The sequence below is a fragment of the Rhodnius prolixus genome, unplaced genomic scaffold, assembly GCF_049639745.1.
Source record: "Rhodnius prolixus isolate KJV_2025 unplaced genomic scaffold, Rpr scaffold_2, whole genome shotgun sequence".
Taxonomy (NCBI): Eukaryota; Metazoa; Arthropoda; class Insecta; order Hemiptera; family Reduviidae; genus Rhodnius; species Rhodnius prolixus.
In genome coordinates, this window is record NW_027411592.1 from 64966411 (window position 1) to 64986500 (window position 20090).

Genomic DNA, 20090 nt, shown 5'->3' on the forward strand with positions numbered 1-20090 from the left:
GCGCTGAAAAAGTAAAGAATACGATAAACACGCGCACAGAAAATGTTTTAAAAATCACTTTTTCCGCCCCAGAGGATCTCCAAAATGGGGTATTTCCTCTTGAAAAATCAGTATTGAAAATTTTACATTTCCTTGCCGAGTTAGAGAAAAATGTTGAGTGATAACTCATCAGATTTAACCTTTAGTGCATTATCTTGCTAATAATTAATAATTAATCTTTTTTTTCCTCTCTCTCCATTTCAGTGTGTTCCTGAAGGCGTTGGAACAGTGTATCGGCGTGCCAGGATCTTTGGGCGCTCTATTTAAACGATCAGAAAGGAAATTGTTCATGTATGTAGTATATTGCCAAAACAAACCCGTCTCCGAATATATTGTCTCAGAGTATGACAGTTATTTTGAGGTTAGTATCACTGAACTTTGGAATATGGTTTTGAGGGCTTAGTCTTAAGTCAGAGGTCGCCAAAGTGGTCTATATAGACCTCCAGGTGTCTATTTAACAAAAGTATAGGTCGATCTGGGCCAGGGGGTACGAAGGAAAAACAATTTCGAACCCAATATAGCGAGAACCTTGCAAAGAAACACCAGGCACACACCCATCTCATTAATTAAGAAGCAATACTGTAGTTACTTTACTTATTATTTAATAAATATTAAGGTATTTAAATTTCAACATTAAGATATTTTTCATAAAACTATTTGTTACACGATGTAAAATTACTTTAATAATGTTTTAAATCATAAAATAAATGTACAAACACAGTATCAAATAGATAGTTTTATTTTAATTAACTGAAAATTACTTTTATATGGAGGGGGTCGATGGAGATTTCTGAAAAATTATATAGGGGGTCCATGAACAAAAACGTTTGGCGACCCCAGTCTTAAGAATATAGTAAACCCTAATAGTTTACCTTTATTTGCTAAACGATCTGTTTCATCAACATCATAAATTCATAGTCAGTAAGCCCTAACATAACCTAGGAAGGTTGGCAATGTCTAACTGCCCAAGTAGACTACAACTTATCCTGCCCTATTCCAAATGCAACGCATTCTACTACTTACTGCATTACAAAAGGAAAAGAACATTTAAGAAATATTAACAGAAAAAAATAATTTTTATTCATATTTCATTTTTTAATCTGTAAAAGATGACAAACAATAAAAATTAAATAACGCACAATTTTTTTCTTGCAAACAGGAACTACGTCAGAAATTAGGTCATAAATTACAATTATGCGATCTATTGATTAAGCCAGTTCAAAGGATAATGAAATATCAACTGTTATTAAGAGATCTGTACAAATATACTGAACGAGCTGGTCTCACTTACGAGACTGAAACGTTAAGACAAGCATTAGTTGTTATGCAATTTGTTCCGAAAGCAGCAAACGATATGATGGATGTGGGCAGATTGCAAGGCTTTGATGTGAGTAAAAAAAAAAAAAAAAAAAAATTAATTTTAATGTAGCTATCATTTATTTAGTAATTGTGAGCATTACTTTGCGAGATATTAGAAGTCAACAATTTGAACCTAGTTAAAGATTCCGCAAACTTTACGGCCACTGTAGCCGAGCGGTTAAGAGACTAGACCCGCAATGCTAAGATGTATTGTTGGTTTAGTGGGTTCGATTCCTCGGAGTCTAGGCCTTGGTTTTTATTTAATGGTTAATATGAGAAATTTATAGTAAAGTATTTTAGGCGGTTAAGAGACTAGACCCGCAATGCTAAGATGTATTGTTGGTTTAGTAGGTTCGATTTCCCAGTTCTAGGCTTTGGATTTTATTTAATGGTTAATATGAGAAATTTATAGTAAAGTATGTTAGGCGTTTAAGGGTACGTTCACAACGGAGCTGTGAGCATAGATGATAGCGGAGATGATAGGAGTGATGCATCAGCGCTTATAGAATAACCTAGTACATTCTTATGTGAGCGTGCACAACGAAGCTGCGACTAGTGACTCATACTCGCTGCTATAAACGAGCATAGATGATAGAATTGAATTTTTCATTTTTCTGCTAGCTGAACTCCAGTATCGGAGCTTCAAAATGGACGTCGAAAAATTATTTAGTGCTGTCTTTACTCATTATTTTTTATTATTTACTTTTAAACAATATTTTGTTTTTTAAATCGTGCTTACATTTATTTTCATGTGTATTTATTTGTTTTTTTTTCAATAAAATCATTACTTACCTAAGAGTAATCACTAGTTTTTCTTCTATGGTTATAGGATTTCCATGACAATTTTTCCAAAGTTTTCTTAATTTTGACCTTATTTTTTCTAAAATATAGTTGAATGTGGGAGGACCCATCCTCACATATTCAAAAAAACGATCCGGATAATTTTTAAGTTCCTTATATAAATGGTGAAATTCACATAATGTACTTCGTTTTTTATTTATGGGATGTACATGATATTTTCTAAAAAGCGTTTTTTCTTTAAAATATACCATTTCGTGGCTGCTGATCATAAAAACTCTTCTTCACTACTCGGGCATGTTGCATGTATCACAGCTCCGTTATGCACACTAATCAGCGATTATATTTTACTCTATCTATCAGCTATCATCTCTGCTATCATCTATACTCACAGCTCCGTTGTAAACGTACCCTAAGAGACTAAAGTATGTTTGCTAGTCGCCTCCACCCACGACACCTAATTGGAAGTTGGACGTAAAACCCGCCTGAAAAACTAGGCAATTACTTTGCTTATTGTCATTTGTAATGTTAGTGGTCAAAGCTGGTCAAAGTAAATTCTGTTGAATTATATATTTCATAAAAACTATTAATAAAACTATTTCTTTTTACAGGGCAAGATCACCGCACAAGGAAAACTATTAAAGCATGGCCCTCTGCTTTGTTCAGAGGGCACGTCTACGTCGAATATGAAAAGCAAAGAACTGTTCGTATTTCTATTCGAGCAGAACATTATCTTTAGCGAAGCGGTCGGCAAGAAGACGCAGTTTACCAATCCTGTGTACATATATAAAGCTCATATTCAGGTTAGAAAAGTTGGTTGATTGATTGTTGTTACTCATATGCTACTGAATAGCCTTCTGTTTCTTTTCCAGAATTGTGGGAGAGGAGCTTGATTTTTTTTTAAGTTTCTAGACCACTTACTGGATTTGCTCTGATCTTAAGATCCTCTTCTTAAGAAACTTAACAGTCATTACCGACACAGATGGTGCAAAAAGGGCTGATAGATGACCCTCACAAGAGGCTCTTGCTTGCCTCTTAAATGCCTCTCCATTTCGGCTCCCCAACTCGTATCAAGTCTAACTGTTTTGTTGTCTAGGAGATTTCAAATTCTTGAAAGAATTCAGTGCAGATTTGCTTTGTCACTTTGTTTAAAAAAAAAAAAAAACATTTTTAGAGGGTATATCTTCACTGGATTTTTCTTTTTTCTAGGTAAACAAAATGAGTTTAGATGAAGGCTCACCAGTGGAACAACCAGAACGTAGTGGTGGAGGTGGTGGAGTAGGAGGAGGAGGAGGAGGAGGAGCGACTGGAACAGGTGGAGCCACCACCACCGCCGCTGCTGCTGCTGCTGCTGCTACAGCTGAAGAGCCAAATGAATCATTTATCGTACGTTCCACGGATCCAAAAAAGCCAGGCATAGCTTACGCATGTATAGCACCGAACGCTGAATCTAGAAAAGAATGGCTAGATAATTTACGTGACCTGTTGAAGAAGCAAAGAGATTTCTTAAAGGCAATACAATCACCGATTGCCTATCAAAAGGAATTAACAAGGGATCCATTATTGTAAGTGGCTCTCTAAGAAAAAAAAAAAAAAAAAACAGAAACAAAAGAAAACCCAGTAAACAAAAATAACCTCCTTAGATTTACCAAAAATTAAAAAAATAACTCACCCTCTGGTTGTTGTGTGGAGGAAAACAGGTGGTATTTGTTGGATATTGGTTCTAATTTGGGGGAAATTAAGGATAGAAAAAAAAGGAGACAGGGTCATTCCAATTTTAATTCAACAAAACATCACACATTTCTAACCATTAATCTTAATAAATAACAGTAGAGCTCTCCCTCCTCGCTTTTTTTACTACTCTAAATTTGGGGGAAAAAAATTGGAATTTAAAAATATAATAAAATGGATAATTAACTTTCTAACCAATTTTTTAAATTTTAACTCGTAAAAAACCAAAAAAAAAAAAAAGAACAAAAAAATGGCTATACATATTTTAATCACCAATCTAAAAAGAAAAATCTATAAAGAAGAAAGAAAACATTTTTTTTAATCGACAAATTGTAACCTACTTTGAAAAAATAAAATAAATAAATAACAGCTGATTGAAAATAATTATAACAGCTGGTAGTTATAAAGTAGTGGCTTTAATAAATTTTTAATAAATAAAAAGTCAATAAACAAACAAACAAACGTTAATCTCATGAAAATAAATTATTATAAAACAAAATCAGCTGTTTTCAATCAGCTGTTTGTTGATTATAAGAAATTATAAAATAAAATACCAGGGAAATGAATTTATTTTTGGTGGTTTTTTTAAAATAAATAACTAATCATAAGGTGTGTGGAAACGACAAACTAACTTTGGTGCTGATTTTGCTTATAAATATATAAAGTTTTTTTAAAAAATAAAATTATGCGATTTTTTATATGCAAGGATTGATGAAAATTTATATTAATAAATTTTTCAGTAAATGTTATTTTTACCAGCCATTTCTGCTGATATTCATTCAATTCTGGAACTATTTATTTTTTTATTATTTATTTTCATCTGATCTTCGCAGTTATGGTGGTTCTGAGTAGTGTAGAGAATTTGACTTGTGTATATTAATCAGAGCGGCGGAAAAAAAAAAAAAAAATTGCCAACCTCTAGGATTCATGATGAAATCATATTTTAGATCGTAGACAATCCAGCTCATCTAGAAAGATTTTCTGGAAGTATTTCTAGGACCTCTTTGGGATTGGCCAAGAGTAACATCCGTTAAGTTAGTTGAACACTTCCTCTCCAGTTCTGCCTTCTGTTTCAGAACAGAAGGGGGAGTGACTCCATTTAAAATGGTCGCCTCCGCCGCCTTGTTCTTTGCCTAATGGCGTCTCAACGCGCCATTGTTGCGCCTGATTCTTGGATGGTTGCAGTTAGTCGTGTAATCTTCCCAGTATTCCTACCGGGTAAAGCGATTTTCCTCCTCTTCCTCCTCCTCCTCCTCATTGCCCCCCTTGTATCCCGGAATGTACGGGGCATCCTGAACCTCCTATTTTGGGTGGACATACATTTTCACTTCCTTATTTCCCTTGAGATCCTTCCCTGTCCCCCAACATGACGTGTTAGTGTTTTTTTAAAAAAAACGAAGAAGAAACAAAAGCCTAGACTGAAGCTAAAAAATTCTTAACTTGTGCAATTCAGTCAGGGAGGATTTGGTTAAGATGAAGATTTGTTGAATCCTCCGTCTGGGAGGAGGTACCATCAATTTTTTTTTTTTTTTTACAGAATTGTGAATCATTTTTTGGCAGCTTAGGTTAGAACTGCGTGTGTGTGGGGGGGGGGGGGGGTCACAGCATCAATTTTAGACTTACTGGTTAGTTAGATTAGCTCTTAATACAGGGATTGGCCAAGAGGGACTTCCGTTTAGTTAGTTGAACACTTCCTCCCCCAGTTCTGCCTTTTGTTTCATTAAAAACTCTAGAGAAGGGGGAGTGACTCCATTTAAAATGGTCGCCTCCGCCGCCCATGTTCTTTGCCTGATGGCGTCTCTATGCGCCATTTGTTGCGCCTGATTCTTGGATGGCTGCAGTTAGTCGTGTAATCTGCCCAGGTATTCCTACCGGGTAAAGCGAATTTCCTCCTCCTCCTCCTCCACCCACTACTCCTACTCATTGCCCCCTTGTATCCCGAAATGTACGGGGCATCCTGAGACTCCATTTTGGCTACCAATGACGGACGCACGCCGCAGTAGCCTCCTTCACAAGCTATGGCAACTAGATCCCACTTAGCCACTCCCAATTCGAGTCAAGTTTAAAAAATTCTGACCTAAATTGGGGGGGGGGAATCCAGCTGTAGCTTTACAGCAGGCATGTTCCGACTTGTCAACTGCAAAAAACAATAAAGACCAGGAGATCAGATGAAAACCAGCAAAAAAAAAATAGTCCAGAATTCAAAGAATATCTGCATTGGACATGGACAGAGTAAAAATGAACGTATTTTTTGTACTACTGCAAGATCCAATCATATTGTTCAATAAAAACCTAATTTTTTAATTTAATTTTAATACTTTTTTGAAGAGTCAATTATTTTTAATAAAATAATAATAATTGAATATAAATAAAAATAAAGTAAAAAATTACTACTTCAGTACGATCGAAAAATAAAAGATAACTAAAATAACTGCGCTAAAAGAGAAAAGAAACCCCCCCAAAAAATATCATTTTTTGTCCCCCAATTATTGACCTAATTTTTAACTTAATAAAAAAAAATCGATTATCAAAAAGAAAAAACTTATTCCCCCCTCTCTTAAAAATAAATAAATAAATAAAACCAAAAACTTGTAATTCGCGATAAATTTGCGAATAAAAAAAACTAATAAACATAAATTAAAAATAAATAAATAAATGAAACTAAACTATCTAGTCAATTTTGTTAAAAAAAATTAATTATTTACGAAAAGAAGTATATAATTAATAAATTAATGATAGTTTTTTTAATGAAAAAATTAAAAAAAAAAAAAAAAAAAAAAAAAAAAAAAACACCCTTCCGCCCTTTATAATAAATTTTAAAAATAAAAAGAAAATCTTCTTTCTCTTTGATTAAAAAAAATAATAATTATTATAAATAAATAAAGAGCAAAAAAAGTGTTTTTTTAATCATTTGTATAGGTGTGTACTTGTGTAAATAAATTTTATAAATAAGACTTTATTAAAAATTAATTAATTTAATTTACACAAAAAAAAAAATTTATTATACATAATATAAATATAATTTTCCTTAGTTTTTTATAAATATTAATTTTTTTTTTATATACATATAGATATTATATAAGACAGTTTCTTTTTCTTTGTCTCTAAATGTAAAAAAATAATAGTGATTTAGTTTACAAAAAAAATTTTTTTACTGTGAAAAACTGGCCGGAAAATTTTTCGTATAGATTGTTGAAAGAGTTGAAAATCTTGTTATTTTAGTTTTTCCTTATTTTTTTTGTTAAAGAAATTTCCCGTTTCAGTAAAAATACTACTTGAATTTCTTGAAAGTATAAAAAGATGAACTGCAAAAAAAAACATTTTTTAAGGGCTCCTTTATCGTCAAGGATTTGGATGAGATTAATTTTAAGTGTTTCTTAAATTACTTTGAAATAAGTTACGTATACTGTATCATCCGACAACCATTTTAAAAGGTGTCCTCATGTAGGTTTTAAAATTTTTATTAAAACTGTTAATTTTTACTAAAAAAAATAATAAAAATAAAATAAAATGTTATCTTTTGATTATTATATAGTATTGCTTCTTTTTATAAGAAGTGATGCTGTTGAGAATTAGTGAGATATCTCATTCCCCACCACCAGTTATAAACCTAAGAAGTAAAACTTTCTTCAGAAAGGTATACTTTAGAGAACTTGTGGCGAAGTATGGGTTTTTTTTTCTCTCTCTCTCTCTCTCTGGAACCCTACGATGCCCTAAAGTCCCCCTTTAGGTCTAGAGGGAAAAAAAATTAAATCTTCTCTCCGCTTACACACTGTTGTCTTCCCGGAGGCGAGTGAAGTGGGAGATCCCTGAGTTTTGAGTCCTCATTCCCCCATCATACAGCTACTTTTATTTGTTCTCAAGATTCTGTAAAAAGGGTTTCGCCGCAGAAAGAGGTACGCAGTAGTAAAAAAAAAAACCGTAAAATGTCTGGAACATGCAGCCCCTTTTTTTTTTTTTTTTTATTTTGAATCACAAATTGCTGGACAGCTGTGTACCAATTTGAGAAGGGCTCAAAAATCAGAGTTTAATGGCTAAGAAAAAGAAATGTTGCTAAAAGAGTACTGCAAGAAAATGACACCTACAAATAAATCTCATCCAAATTTTTTAAGGGCCGTGGATAAAAGGAAGAAGCCCTAATTTTTTCTTAAGTGAAAAAAAACCCCAGTGAGTGTTCTACCAAGAACCCTAAAACATAGGGTTTGTTTTGTGTTTTTGTGTACTTTCGTTTTCAAAACCGTTCTTGTCGCATTCCCTTTTGATCAACCATCTGGAGGACCCTTAAAATCGCCTCAAATTTTATGTGGCATCACCACCCCTGTGGTTTTTTTGCATGATTACATATGATGCCCTAAAACCTTTCCTTAATTTTGTGGTTCATCCTACCTATACTCGTAAAAATGTCTGGTATTTATTGTAAATTTTTATTCGCGTTTCAATAAATGTACCTAAATCCATCTTTTTCCATGGCGAATCATCCCTAAAAAAAAAAAAAAAAAAAAATGGTTTTCGTACCATTACACCGCCGTACTGATTTATAAAGAAAAACCTCTGTACCTCGGAGGGAAAAGGCACCATGTCACAAAAAAGTAAATTTTACAGGGGGGGAGCCAAATGAAGATATTTTTCCAAATTCATTTTTTGTTCCACTTTTCCGGTTATACTCTTTCCTGTACTTCTCACAGGGGCGGCTTAACCTCTATAGTGCAGGGTTGTGCAATGCACACCGGGCGCTCCCTGAGACAGCTAAGAGCATCGCCTTGGACCATCATTGGTACAAACAATGATATGACAATGAAGCGGCCCCAGCCAGCGCGGTGGCGGCAGTTATCAAACCTGATAACTTAGTTAATAGTTATAGCCGCGTTCGGGGGGGGGGTGTGGCAGGCCTAGGGGGCGCCAGGGTTTCATTGCACACGGGCGCTACACGAGCTCTGAGCCGCCCCTGTACTTCTCACCATAATTATTATAAGTTTGGCATGGCCACTTTAAACTCCCATATTTTATAAAATATTTTACTTTCATCTCCATTGTGAAAAAAAATTTATGTAGTGCCTTTTACCCTTAAAGTAATGAAGTTTCATAGCGCTTTTTTAAAAACACATATATCGCTTAATAGTAAACATAGGACATAGTGCTTTACACCTGTAGAAAGAGCAACAACAAATTTGTAAAATGATGCCAAAATATGAAAATCGAAAAAAATGGACATGGTGCCTTTTCCCTCCGAGGTACAGAACTAAATTTAACATAACGGGTTATTTTTTGTTATTTATTTATTTATTTATTTTTTTTGTATCTCATTTATTACTTTGCCCTTATTATTATTATTATTTTCAAAATTTCCTTAGAATGTAAATCATATTTCAATTATTGGTTTAAAAAAAAAGAACCAACGATAGGAACGATTTGCTTTTTAGTTTATTATTAGTTATTATAAATTTTTTTTATATATATTTTATTTTAAGGATTTTCAAATCTTGTTTTATTATTATATAAAACAAAAATATTATATAATAACGATAAGAAAAAAAAATTTTTTTCGAATTTTTTCCCATCAAGAAGAAGTAAACCTTAAAGCCAAATTTCTCTGTATGTGCTTATTTCGTAATACCGACAAAAATAAATTAATAAATAAAAAATAATAATAATAAATTCGGAAGATAGAAAAAAAAAAATGTTATATTTCATTAAAAAAAAAGATTTTTTTTTCTTTTGTACATATGATGAAAATATATAAATATATAAATAGTAGACGTATGTATGTATGTTTGTAAATAAATTGAAAAAAAAGAAAAAGAAATAAAGAAAAGCAGAGAAAAGTTTTCGATAAATAAAATATTTAAAAAAAAATTACAAAAAATTATTCTGGAGTTTTTTTCTCTATCTCTCTTTCTCTTCAAATTTTCATTTTCTCTCAGCTCTTATCTATTTGTTTTTCCTCTACTCTTTTATTCTTAAAAAAAAAAAAAAATTCTCTGTAATTTATTTTAAGAGGAATAATTCCCCGTTTTTTTTTGTTTTTTTTCCCCTCTCCCGTTTTTAAGTGTTATTCATTATTTATGTTCTTCAAAGAAAAAAAAGTTTATTCATGTGTTATTTATTTATTTATTTTTCAATATGAACTACGTCTTTTTTTGTTTAGCATAATTATAAGTAAAGTAATTGCCTATTTTTTCAGGCGAGCTTAACGTCCCACTACCAATTAGGTGTCGTGGACGGAGGCGACTAGCAAACATACTTTACTATAAATTCCTCATATTAACCATTAAATAAAATCCCAAGGCCTAGAGACCTGGGGAATCGAACCCCACTAAACCAGCAATACATCTTAGCATTGCGGGTCTAGTCTCTTAACCGCCCTAACATACTTTACTATAAATTTCTCATATTAACCATTAAATAAAATCTAAAGCCTAGCGGCAGGGAATCGAACCCGACTAAACCAACAATACATCTTAGCATTGCGGGTCTAGTCTCTTAACCGCCTAACTAACATACTTTACTACAAAATTTCTCAATTTAACCATTAAATAAAATCCAAGGGGAATCGAACCCCACTAAACCAACAATACATCTTAGCATTGCGGGTCTAGTCTCTTAACCGCCTAACTAACATACTTTACTATAAATTCCTCATATTAACCATTAAATAAAATCCAAGGGGAATCGAACCCCGACTAAACCAACAATACATCTTAGCATTGCGGGTCTAGTCTCTTAACCGCCTAACATACTTTACTACAAAATTTCTCAATTTAACCATTAAATAAAATCCAAGGGGAATCGAACCCCGACTAAACCAACAATACATCTTAGCATTGCGGGTCTAGTCTCTTAACCGCCTAACTAACATACTTTACTACAAAATTTCTCAATTTAACCATTAAATAAAATCCAAGGGGAATCGAACCCCACTAAACCAACAATACATCTTAGCATTGCGGGTCTAGTCTCTTAACCGCCCTAACATACTTTACTACAAAATTTCTCATATTAACCATTAAATAAAATCCAAGGGGAATCGAACCCCACTAAACCAACAATACATCTTAGCATTGCGGGTCTAATCTCTTAACCGCCTAACATACTTTACTACAAAATTTCTCAATTTAACCATTAAATAAAATCCAAGGCCTAGACACCGGGAATCGAACCCACTAAACCAACAATACATCTTAGCATTGCGGGCCTAGTCTCTTAACCGCCAAACATACTTTATTGTAAATTTCTCTCGTATTAACCATTAAATAAAATCTAAAGCCTAGCGGCAGGGAATCGAACCCGACTAAACCAACAATACATTTTAGCATTGCGGGCCTAGTCTCTTAACCGCCTAACACAAGAAGAAGAACAAGAACCTTTTTCTGAAAATGCCATTTTATGCCCCATTTACAGCAACATATTTCTCGAAATCTATTTAATCTATGTGGTTGCAAAAAAAAAAAATTACAGTTATAAAGGAGGATTTGCCTTATATTATAAAGAAAATTTGGGAATTTTATCCTTTATAGAAAGAGTGAAAAAAAATGGTCAAAGTTGGGTGTTTTTCAAGGTTACAGCTTTTTCGTGTAGTTTTTGGATGATCAACCCTTTGATACAACTGTCCTACCGGAAACAGTTTTGAATGCAATAAAAATAAATACAAGAAAAAAAAAAGAAGACGTAGTTTACTTCTTAAAATTTCTGAGTGTAATTAAAAACCAAAAAATACAATATTATTTGTTTCTTCTTAATTGTAATTCTTCTGTTTTATATCTTGTTCTACAGAAACAATACTTTTCTCCATTCTTATTGATTGTTGATTCCCCTAAATTATCTCTCCTTTTTCTTTTTTGAATCTTTCTTGTGTTTTTGTAAAAAAATAAGGTAAGTTGGTGATTTCTTAAAGTCTAAAATTTTATAGCTTCCTTTTTTTTTTTTTTGCTATTGTCTCTCTTGTTCGTGAATTTATTTTGCAGCAAAATATTAGTAACATTTACGTTGAATATTATAGTATTTATTTTTATTTATTTATTTATTTTATTTTTTTTTTGTGAGACAACAATGTTTATAAAATTTAGAAAACATGTTTTGGAAGTACTTTTAAAAAACTTGGGACTAATTTTTGCTTGCGCTCTTGGTAAAAGTGCATGTTAATTTTATTGGTAGTGGTATAACTCTGCATGCAATTTATTAATTATTTATTGTGTCTATAAATTGTTGATTTTTATTTATTTCTTTTGAATAAGGAAAAAATTGCTATATAAAGGAATTACAGCTGTTTATTGTTTTTCTAATGAATTATAAGAGACTTGCAGAAGTACTTATTCGAAAAAATGATAAAAAAAAAAAAAAAATAGAGTAATAGCTCTTTGCTAATTTGTTAATTTTAAAGCCCATTTCTGTAATTATCTAGGCTTGAGTAAAATTAGTCTAAATATTCTACAGGTTAGCGTACATATTATAGATTACTTGCAGGGCTGGATTTAGATGAAAAGAGGCCCTAGGCTATTCCACTTATGAGGGGCCCTTTCACCTCCCATTTTTAAGTTTGTAAATTACATGAGAGATAATAAAATACATCACTACTATGATATATATCAATATGTTAAGTGAAACATATTGTTATTGGTACTGTTTTTAGAATAGTGTAATTTTAATTTTGCTAGCAATTTGAATGTAGGCCCCTAGTTAGCCTATTGGAAAATCCGGTCCTGATTACTTGCTTCAGCAAGTCTGAATTCTCCCTGATTCAGAAATAACGTAATTTTTGTTTTAAGCACAATATTATTAATATTCCTCCCATGTAGACACAGCTCAAAATAAACATCAGAGCCACTGATGAGGGCAAGACAAAAAAAATTTTTGTTTGATGATAACCCTCACACGATCTAATTCTAGAATCATTGCTTTTCTCTTGATGAAATATCTTTGGTGATTCTCAAGGCAATCACAGAATATTTAAAAAAAAAAAATCAAATCGTACAGAATATTCACACTTCCTGTATACTGGGATCTTTCTCCAGTTCAACCAAAAGAGAACTTGGTCTGGTGGAAAACATTTTGTCAAATAGAACCTACACGCCTGATTTCATTTCTTCAAATTTTTTGTGCAAAAATTTAGTTCGAAAATTTTGTAACCAAATATCATCATACACCTGATTTTAGCCAGTACAGAAATGACAAAAATGACACGTTAGAGACAAGCCAGACTAAAAATACTCTCTCTCTCAGAAAAGCAATCCATGAAAAAAAAAAAATATTTCATAATAAATGCCGCCCCTCCACTCAATAAGAAGACTTCCTGTGAAACTTGTTTCCTGTTTTATGAAACCTCTTTGAAGTTCTGCAAGCCAATTTAAACTTTACCAACTTCGTCTACAGTCTTTCATTTTCTTAGGAAAACATTGCTTTAAGTTATTTTTATTTATTTATTTTTTTTAATCTATTTACCAAGTTTATTTACTTCATGAATTTCTATGTCTTCTGCATGAATATGTAAGTATATATTTTACCCTTTTTGGACACACAAAATTGAATGATTGTATCGATATATGTGTTAGCCTACAAAAAAAAAAAACTTCAGAAAAGTATTTAAAAAAAAAAATGATTAATTCGATATTTAAGACTCATCGATTTTTTGTTCTAGTAAATCGATTTTTTCCTAGTAAACACCCGCTTCTGGATATTTTGTTACAAAAAAAATAATAAACCATTATATTTATAAACATATGAATTCATTGAAAATTGTTTCTACAAATCGATATTTACACATTCGAAAAATTTACGCCATAACTTGAATTAGTTTTATCACAGTAGGGAAAAAAAAGAGTGCTTTTCCTTTTTTTTACGCTTGAATTGTTTATTTAAGGAAAATGTCTATTATATTTTGTTACGAAGAAGGAAAAGCAGATTGTGCTATTGTGGAAAACTTTTTGTGATTTTATCACACAGTCACATATGAATATTGTGTAAAACAAAGCAAAAAAATATGTAAACTTCTATTTCAGGTATCAAATCCAGGGTATCATACCCAAAAAATCTGGCATGAACACTCTAATGACTTTTTTTCTAATCTACGAAAATTCGTAAATATTTAATTATTAATCAATTGTACCATATGTAAAAACCATACATTGTACTTGAAATGGCGCCTTTGAGGAAAACCTACCCACCAATAATTGTACAGAAGGGGTCCTTATTAGAATTTTCTTGGTAAAATTTTTCAATTAAAAGTTATAGATCTGTAAACTTGGAAAATTGGTTTAAAGAAAAATCATTGTGGGAGGAGGGGAAGATAAGAGGAAAAACTGAAAAAATAAAAAAAAAGTAGTGGTTACTTATGATAGGTTGGCTTTGACCTCAATTTGATTGTAGCACTATCTGACGGGTATTAAGTGGAAATATAAAATTTAAAGTACTAGAATTTTCCGTTTTCCAGTTCCGAACGGTTAAGAGACTAGACCCACAATGCTAAGATGTATTGTTGGTTTATTGGGTTCGATTCCCCAGGGTCTAGGCCTTGGATTTTATTTAATGGTTTAATATGAGAAATTTATAGTAAAGTATGTTAGGCGGTTAAGAGACTAGACCCGCAATGCTAAGATGTATTGTTGGTTTATTGGGTTCGATTCCCCAGGGTCTAGGCCTTGGTTTTTATTTAATGGTTTAATATGAGAAATTTATAGTAAAGTATGTTAGGCGGTTAAGAGACTAGACCCACAATGCTAAGATGTATTGTTGGTTTATTGGGTTCGATTCCCCAGGGTCTAGGCCTTGGTTTTTATTTAATGGTTTAATATGAGAAATTTATAGTAAAGTATGTTAGGCGGTTAAGAGACTAGACCCGCAATGCTAAGATGTATTGTTGGTTTATTGGGTTCGATTCCCCAGGGTCTAGGCCTTGGTTTTTATTTAATGGTTTAATATGAGAAATTTATAGTAAAGTATGTTAGGCGGTTAAGAGACTAGACCCACAATGCTAAGATGTATTGTTGGTTTATTGGGTTCGATTCCCCAGGGTCTAGGCCTTGGTTTTTATTTAATGGTTTAATATGAGAAATTTATAGTAAAGTATGTTAGGCGGTTAAGAGACTAGACCCACAATGCTAAGATGTATTGTTGGTTTATTGGGTTCGATTCCCCAGGGTCTAGGCCTTGGTTTTTATTTAATGGTTTAATATGAGAAATTTATAGTAAAGTATGTTAGGCGGTTAAGAGACTAGACCCGCAATGCTTAGATGTATTGTTGGTTTAGTGGGTTCGATTCCCCAGGGTCTAGGCCTTGGTTTTTATTTAATGGTTAATATGAGAAATTTATAGTAAAGTATGTTAGGCGGTTAAGAGACTAGACCCGCAATGCTAAGATGTATTGTTGGTTTAGTGGGTTCGATTCCCCAGGGTCTAGGCCTTGGTTTTTATTTAATGGTTTAATATGAGAAATTTATAGTAAAGTATGTTAGGCGGTTAAGAGACTAGACCCGCAATGCTTAGATGTATTGTTGGTTTAGTGGGTTCGATTCCCTGTGTCTGGGCCTTCGATTTTATTTAATGGTTAATATGAAAAATTTATAGTAAAGTATGTTAGGCGGTTAATAGATTAGACCCGCAATGCTAAGATGTATTGTTGATTTAGTGGGTTCGATTCCCCAGGGTCAAGGCCTTGGTTTTTATTTAATGGTTAATATGAGAAATTTATAGTAAAGTATGTTAGGCGGTTAAGAGACTAGACCCACAATGCTAAGATGTATTGTTGGTTTATTGGGTTCGATTCCCCAGGGTCTAGGCCTTGGTTTTTATTTAATGGTTTAATATGAGAAATTTATAGTAAAGTATGTTAGGCGGTTAAGAGACTAGACCCGCAATGCTTAGATGTATTGTTGGTTTAGTGGGTTCGATTCCCCAGGGTCTAGGCCTTGGTTTTTATTTAATGGTTAATATGAGAAATTTATAGTAAAGTATGTTAGGCGGTTAAGAGACTAGACCCGCAATGCTAAGATGTATTGTTGGTTTAGTGGGTTCGATTCCCTAAGGTCAAGGCCTTGGTTTTTATTTAATGGTTAATATGAGAAATTTATAGTAAAGTATGTTAGGCGGTTAAGAGACTAGACCCGCAATGCTAAGATGTATTGTTGGTTTAGTGGGTTCGATTCCCCAAGGTCAAGGCCTTGGTTTTTATTTAATGGTTAATATGAGAAATTTATAGTAAAGTATGTTAGGCGGTTAAGAGACTAGACCCGCAATGCTAAGATGTATTGTTGGTTTAGTGGGTTCGATTCTTGGTGTCTAGGCCTTCGATTTTATTTAATGGTTAATATGAGAAATTTATAGTAAAGTATGTTTGGCGGTTAAGAGACTAGACCCGCAATGCTAAGATGTATTGTTGGTTTAGTGGGTTCGATTCCCCTGGTCTAAGCCTTGGATTTTATTTAATGGTTAATATGAGAAATTTATAGTAAAGTATGTTTGCTAGTCGCCTCCGTCCACGACATCTAATTTGGTAGTTGGACGTAAAGCCAGCCTGAAATAATGGGCGATTACTTTACTTTACTTCATGTTCACCATTTTCCGTTATCACCACCACACAGAATTCCTGTGAAACTTGTATTTCCGGTTCATTATCACGAAGTTTTGTCTAGTAACACAATACTTTTAGAACCAATAGGAAGTAAACAAAAAATTATTGTCCTTGAATTTAATTTTTTTATTACTCAATGGTCGAGTGTTTGTAAATTTTTAGACTTTTGTTGATGCAATAGCACTATTTATTTTATTGCTTTATTTTTTTTTTTTGCATTTTATGCTTTATCGCCATTTTGTAAACTTTAAAAAAGCTGAGCAGAAGATATTCATTGTGAAATACCATCACAATACACATGGTATTCCACGTCCATTGCGATGAAATAAATCGTGACGTCAGGGAAGTTCATCGAAATTCACCGAGAGTTAAAAAAAAAGGAAATACGTAAGAATACTAAATCAATTTAAGAAAGGGAAATGAATGGATCAATTCCGGAAGTTCAACCATATTGTGTAAAAAAAACAACTTTGAATAGGATCTATTCGCCTAGCGTCCAGCACAATCAGCAACAACTTATAACTAAGATTACTTCCGCAAGAAGATCTGTATTTTTTCTTTTTTTCTGAGTATTGTTGCTGCATGCAAATTAGGCGGAAGTTGTTTATTATTTTTCAAAGTGAATAACCACAAGACTGCCTCTCATTAGAATATTAAACTTAACCTAAACCATAAATGGAACAGTACACTCTCCACCAATGGTGTGATAGATGTTCATTCCCCAAGTTCCGGCTGGAACATGTTACGATATGTTTGGCAGCGGTAATCTCTCTTGCTTTGAACCTTTTTGACAATTAAACTTAAACTAAATTCTCAGATCTCATAAAACCATTTTTTTTTTTTTCGATTTAACCCAATAATCGAAACTCCTGTAATTGAACACAAACACATTCAAGTCTGTCCTGTAATTGATGCAATAGTTTATAGCTAATTATTTCTATGAAAAATATGATTCAAATTCGTTTCCCTCTTTGTTTCTTTGAAGAAATACGCAATTACAGTAATGAAAACATCACGCATATTCCAAAAATTAATTTGGTTTACCAAATTTGGCAGAAAAATAGTTTTTTTTATATTGTATTGTACTACAATTTGATGATAATTAGGTAATTTCAGTAATTTAACTATTACTTAACTCACCGAGTACTTACTCACTGAGAGTAGAGGTAACCACCACAAATTTAATAATAGAGTTTTAGAGTAACAAAGTCCAGAGAGTTCAACTTCCTGTGGTTAAAGTTCCTGTTTTACATATTCGTTATTTATTTTGTAAAAATTAAAAATATTGATTATTTAAAGAAAAACTTTCATTTTAACGAAATTCAAAAGATGGTTTCGTTGAGCTGTAGGATTGTTTTTGAGTCCACTGTTATCAAGATCATACCAACTCATTCTCGAGTTTTCTGCAAGTTAAGCTGATCAAATTGAGTTTTTTTGAACAAGATTGATGGCACAATTGGTTAAAGATAAATAATCCAAGGGGTAATGAATAATTTTTGATGGTGAACTGCAGAACTTGTGAATTTCTTCTTGTTACAGACGGTATGATTTTGTCCCATTTCCGTTGTAATAAAGTCACGAACCTTGCAGTTATACAATTTTCGTCACTGAATTCCAGGTAGCTTCTGGAAACAAAAAAGAATGAAAGAAGAATAATTGTAACCTCGGTAATAGAAAGTTCGTTGCCATCGAAACGTTTCTGAATTAAAACCGGAAATGCTCAATTTTTGTTAATGTGAAAAATGTGCAAGCAAAAAATAAAATGACGAGTGCCTGACACAAAACTTAAATACACACTACGCAGTTTTAAGACTTCTTTTTTGTGCGTAACGAAATTACAACATGGAGCGTAACAAGGAGAAAAGAAATGACGTAACCATAGCAATACATTCACACGGTTCCCCCGCCATCACTTAATATCATAAAGCTTCTAATAATACTGTCATATTCATGCAATCATGTTGACATTATGAGACAGACTTCTAAAATTGGACGCAGGCCGTACTAAGAGCGTTATTTAGGATAAGTGATCTAATCATTTCGTCACACTGCCATTTTTTTTTCAAGCGGGCTTAACGTCTAACTACCAATTAGGTGTCGTGGACGGAGGCGACTAGCAAACATACTTTACTATAAATTTCTTTTATTAATCATTAAATTAAATCCAAGCCCTAGAACTGGGGAATCGAACCCACTAAACCAACAATACATCTTAGCATTGCGGGTCTAGTCTCTTAACCGCCTAACATACTTTACTATAAATTTCTTTTATTAATCATTAAATTAAATCCAAGCCCTAGAACTGGGGAATCGAACCCACTAAACCAACAATACACCTTAGCATTGCGGGTCTAGTCTCTTAACCGCCTAACATACTTTACTATAAATTTCTTTTATTAATCATTAAATTAAATCCAAGCCCTAGAACTGGGGAATCGAACCCACTAAACCAACAATACATCTTAGCATTGCGGGTCTAGTCTCTTAACCGCCTAACATACTTTACTATAAATTTCTTTTATTAATCATTAAATTAAATCCAAGCCCTAGAACTGGGGAATCGAACCCACTAAACCAACAATACACCTTAGCATTGCGGGTCTAGTCTCGTAACCGCCTAACATACTTTACTATAAATTTCTTTTATTAATCATTAAATTAAATCCAAGCCCTAGAACTGGGGAATCGAACCCACTAAACCAACAATACATCTTAGCATTGCGGGTCTAGTCTCTTAACCGCCTAACATACTTTACTATAAATTTCTTTTATTAATCATTAAATTAAATCCAAGCCCTAGAACTGGGGAATCGAACCCACTAAACCAACAATACACCTTAGCATTGCGGGTCTAGTCTCGTAACCGCCTAACATACTTTACTATAAATTTCTTTTATTAATCATTAAATTAAATCCAAGCCCTAGAACTGGGGAATCGAACCCACTAAACCAACAATACACCTTAGCATTGCGGGTCTAGTCTCTTAACCGCCTAACATACTTTACTATAAATTTCTTTTATTAATCATTAAATTAAATCCAAGCCCTAGAACTGGGGAATCGAACCCACTAAACCAACAATACATCTTAGCATTGCGGGTCTAGTCTCTTAACCGCCTAACATACTTTACTATAAATTTCTCATATTAATCCATTAAAATATATAAAATAAAATAAGTAAGAAAAAGTGGTGTGAGTTCACACTAGATTTTTTTTCATGACTTAAGTCATTAGATACAAAATTATGGTACCAATAATCTGTATAATTTTGGTATTGTACCTTTAGACAGTTAGGATAATTGGACAGTAGCTGAGCTAGACGGTGAATATCGATGTAAGCGGCAAGGATTGCATGTCGTTAGGATGCCAGTCATGACATGACAAAGCACGAAGTAGTGACTGACGTCACTAGTTTATTACAACCAAACTGGGGAAGATAGTTTAGTTCGAGAATAAAGAAACTATTATATAAAATATTCGAGGCATGGCGTCCCCCTCCAAGAGGTAGGGGAAAGAGAATGATCGTGTCTCCGCTACGGATACAGTTATTGTAATAATGACCCCCCCCCCCCCCGTGATGTAGCAGCCCTAGAAATGCGTGCAG

The 20090-nt window shown here is 33.0% G+C and overlaps 1 protein-coding gene across 7 annotated transcripts in view; it reads left to right on the plus strand.

The window, feature by feature from the left end:
- trio (trio Rho guanine nucleotide exchange factor) overlaps positions 1 to 20090 on the plus strand; it is a 570361-nt gene that overhangs the window by 537153 nt on the left and 13118 nt on the right. For all 7 annotated transcript variants that reach the window (XM_074117039.1, XM_074117041.1, XM_074117040.1 and 4 more), the window contains 4 exons: positions 244 to 400; positions 1199 to 1426; positions 2808 to 2999; positions 3406 to 3761. In XM_074117039.1, the coding sequence (XP_073973140.1) occupies positions 244 to 400; positions 1199 to 1426; positions 2808 to 2999; positions 3406 to 3761 (933 nt within the window). The remainder of the gene's footprint in view (positions 1 to 243; positions 401 to 1198; positions 1427 to 2807; positions 3000 to 3405; positions 3762 to 20090) is intronic.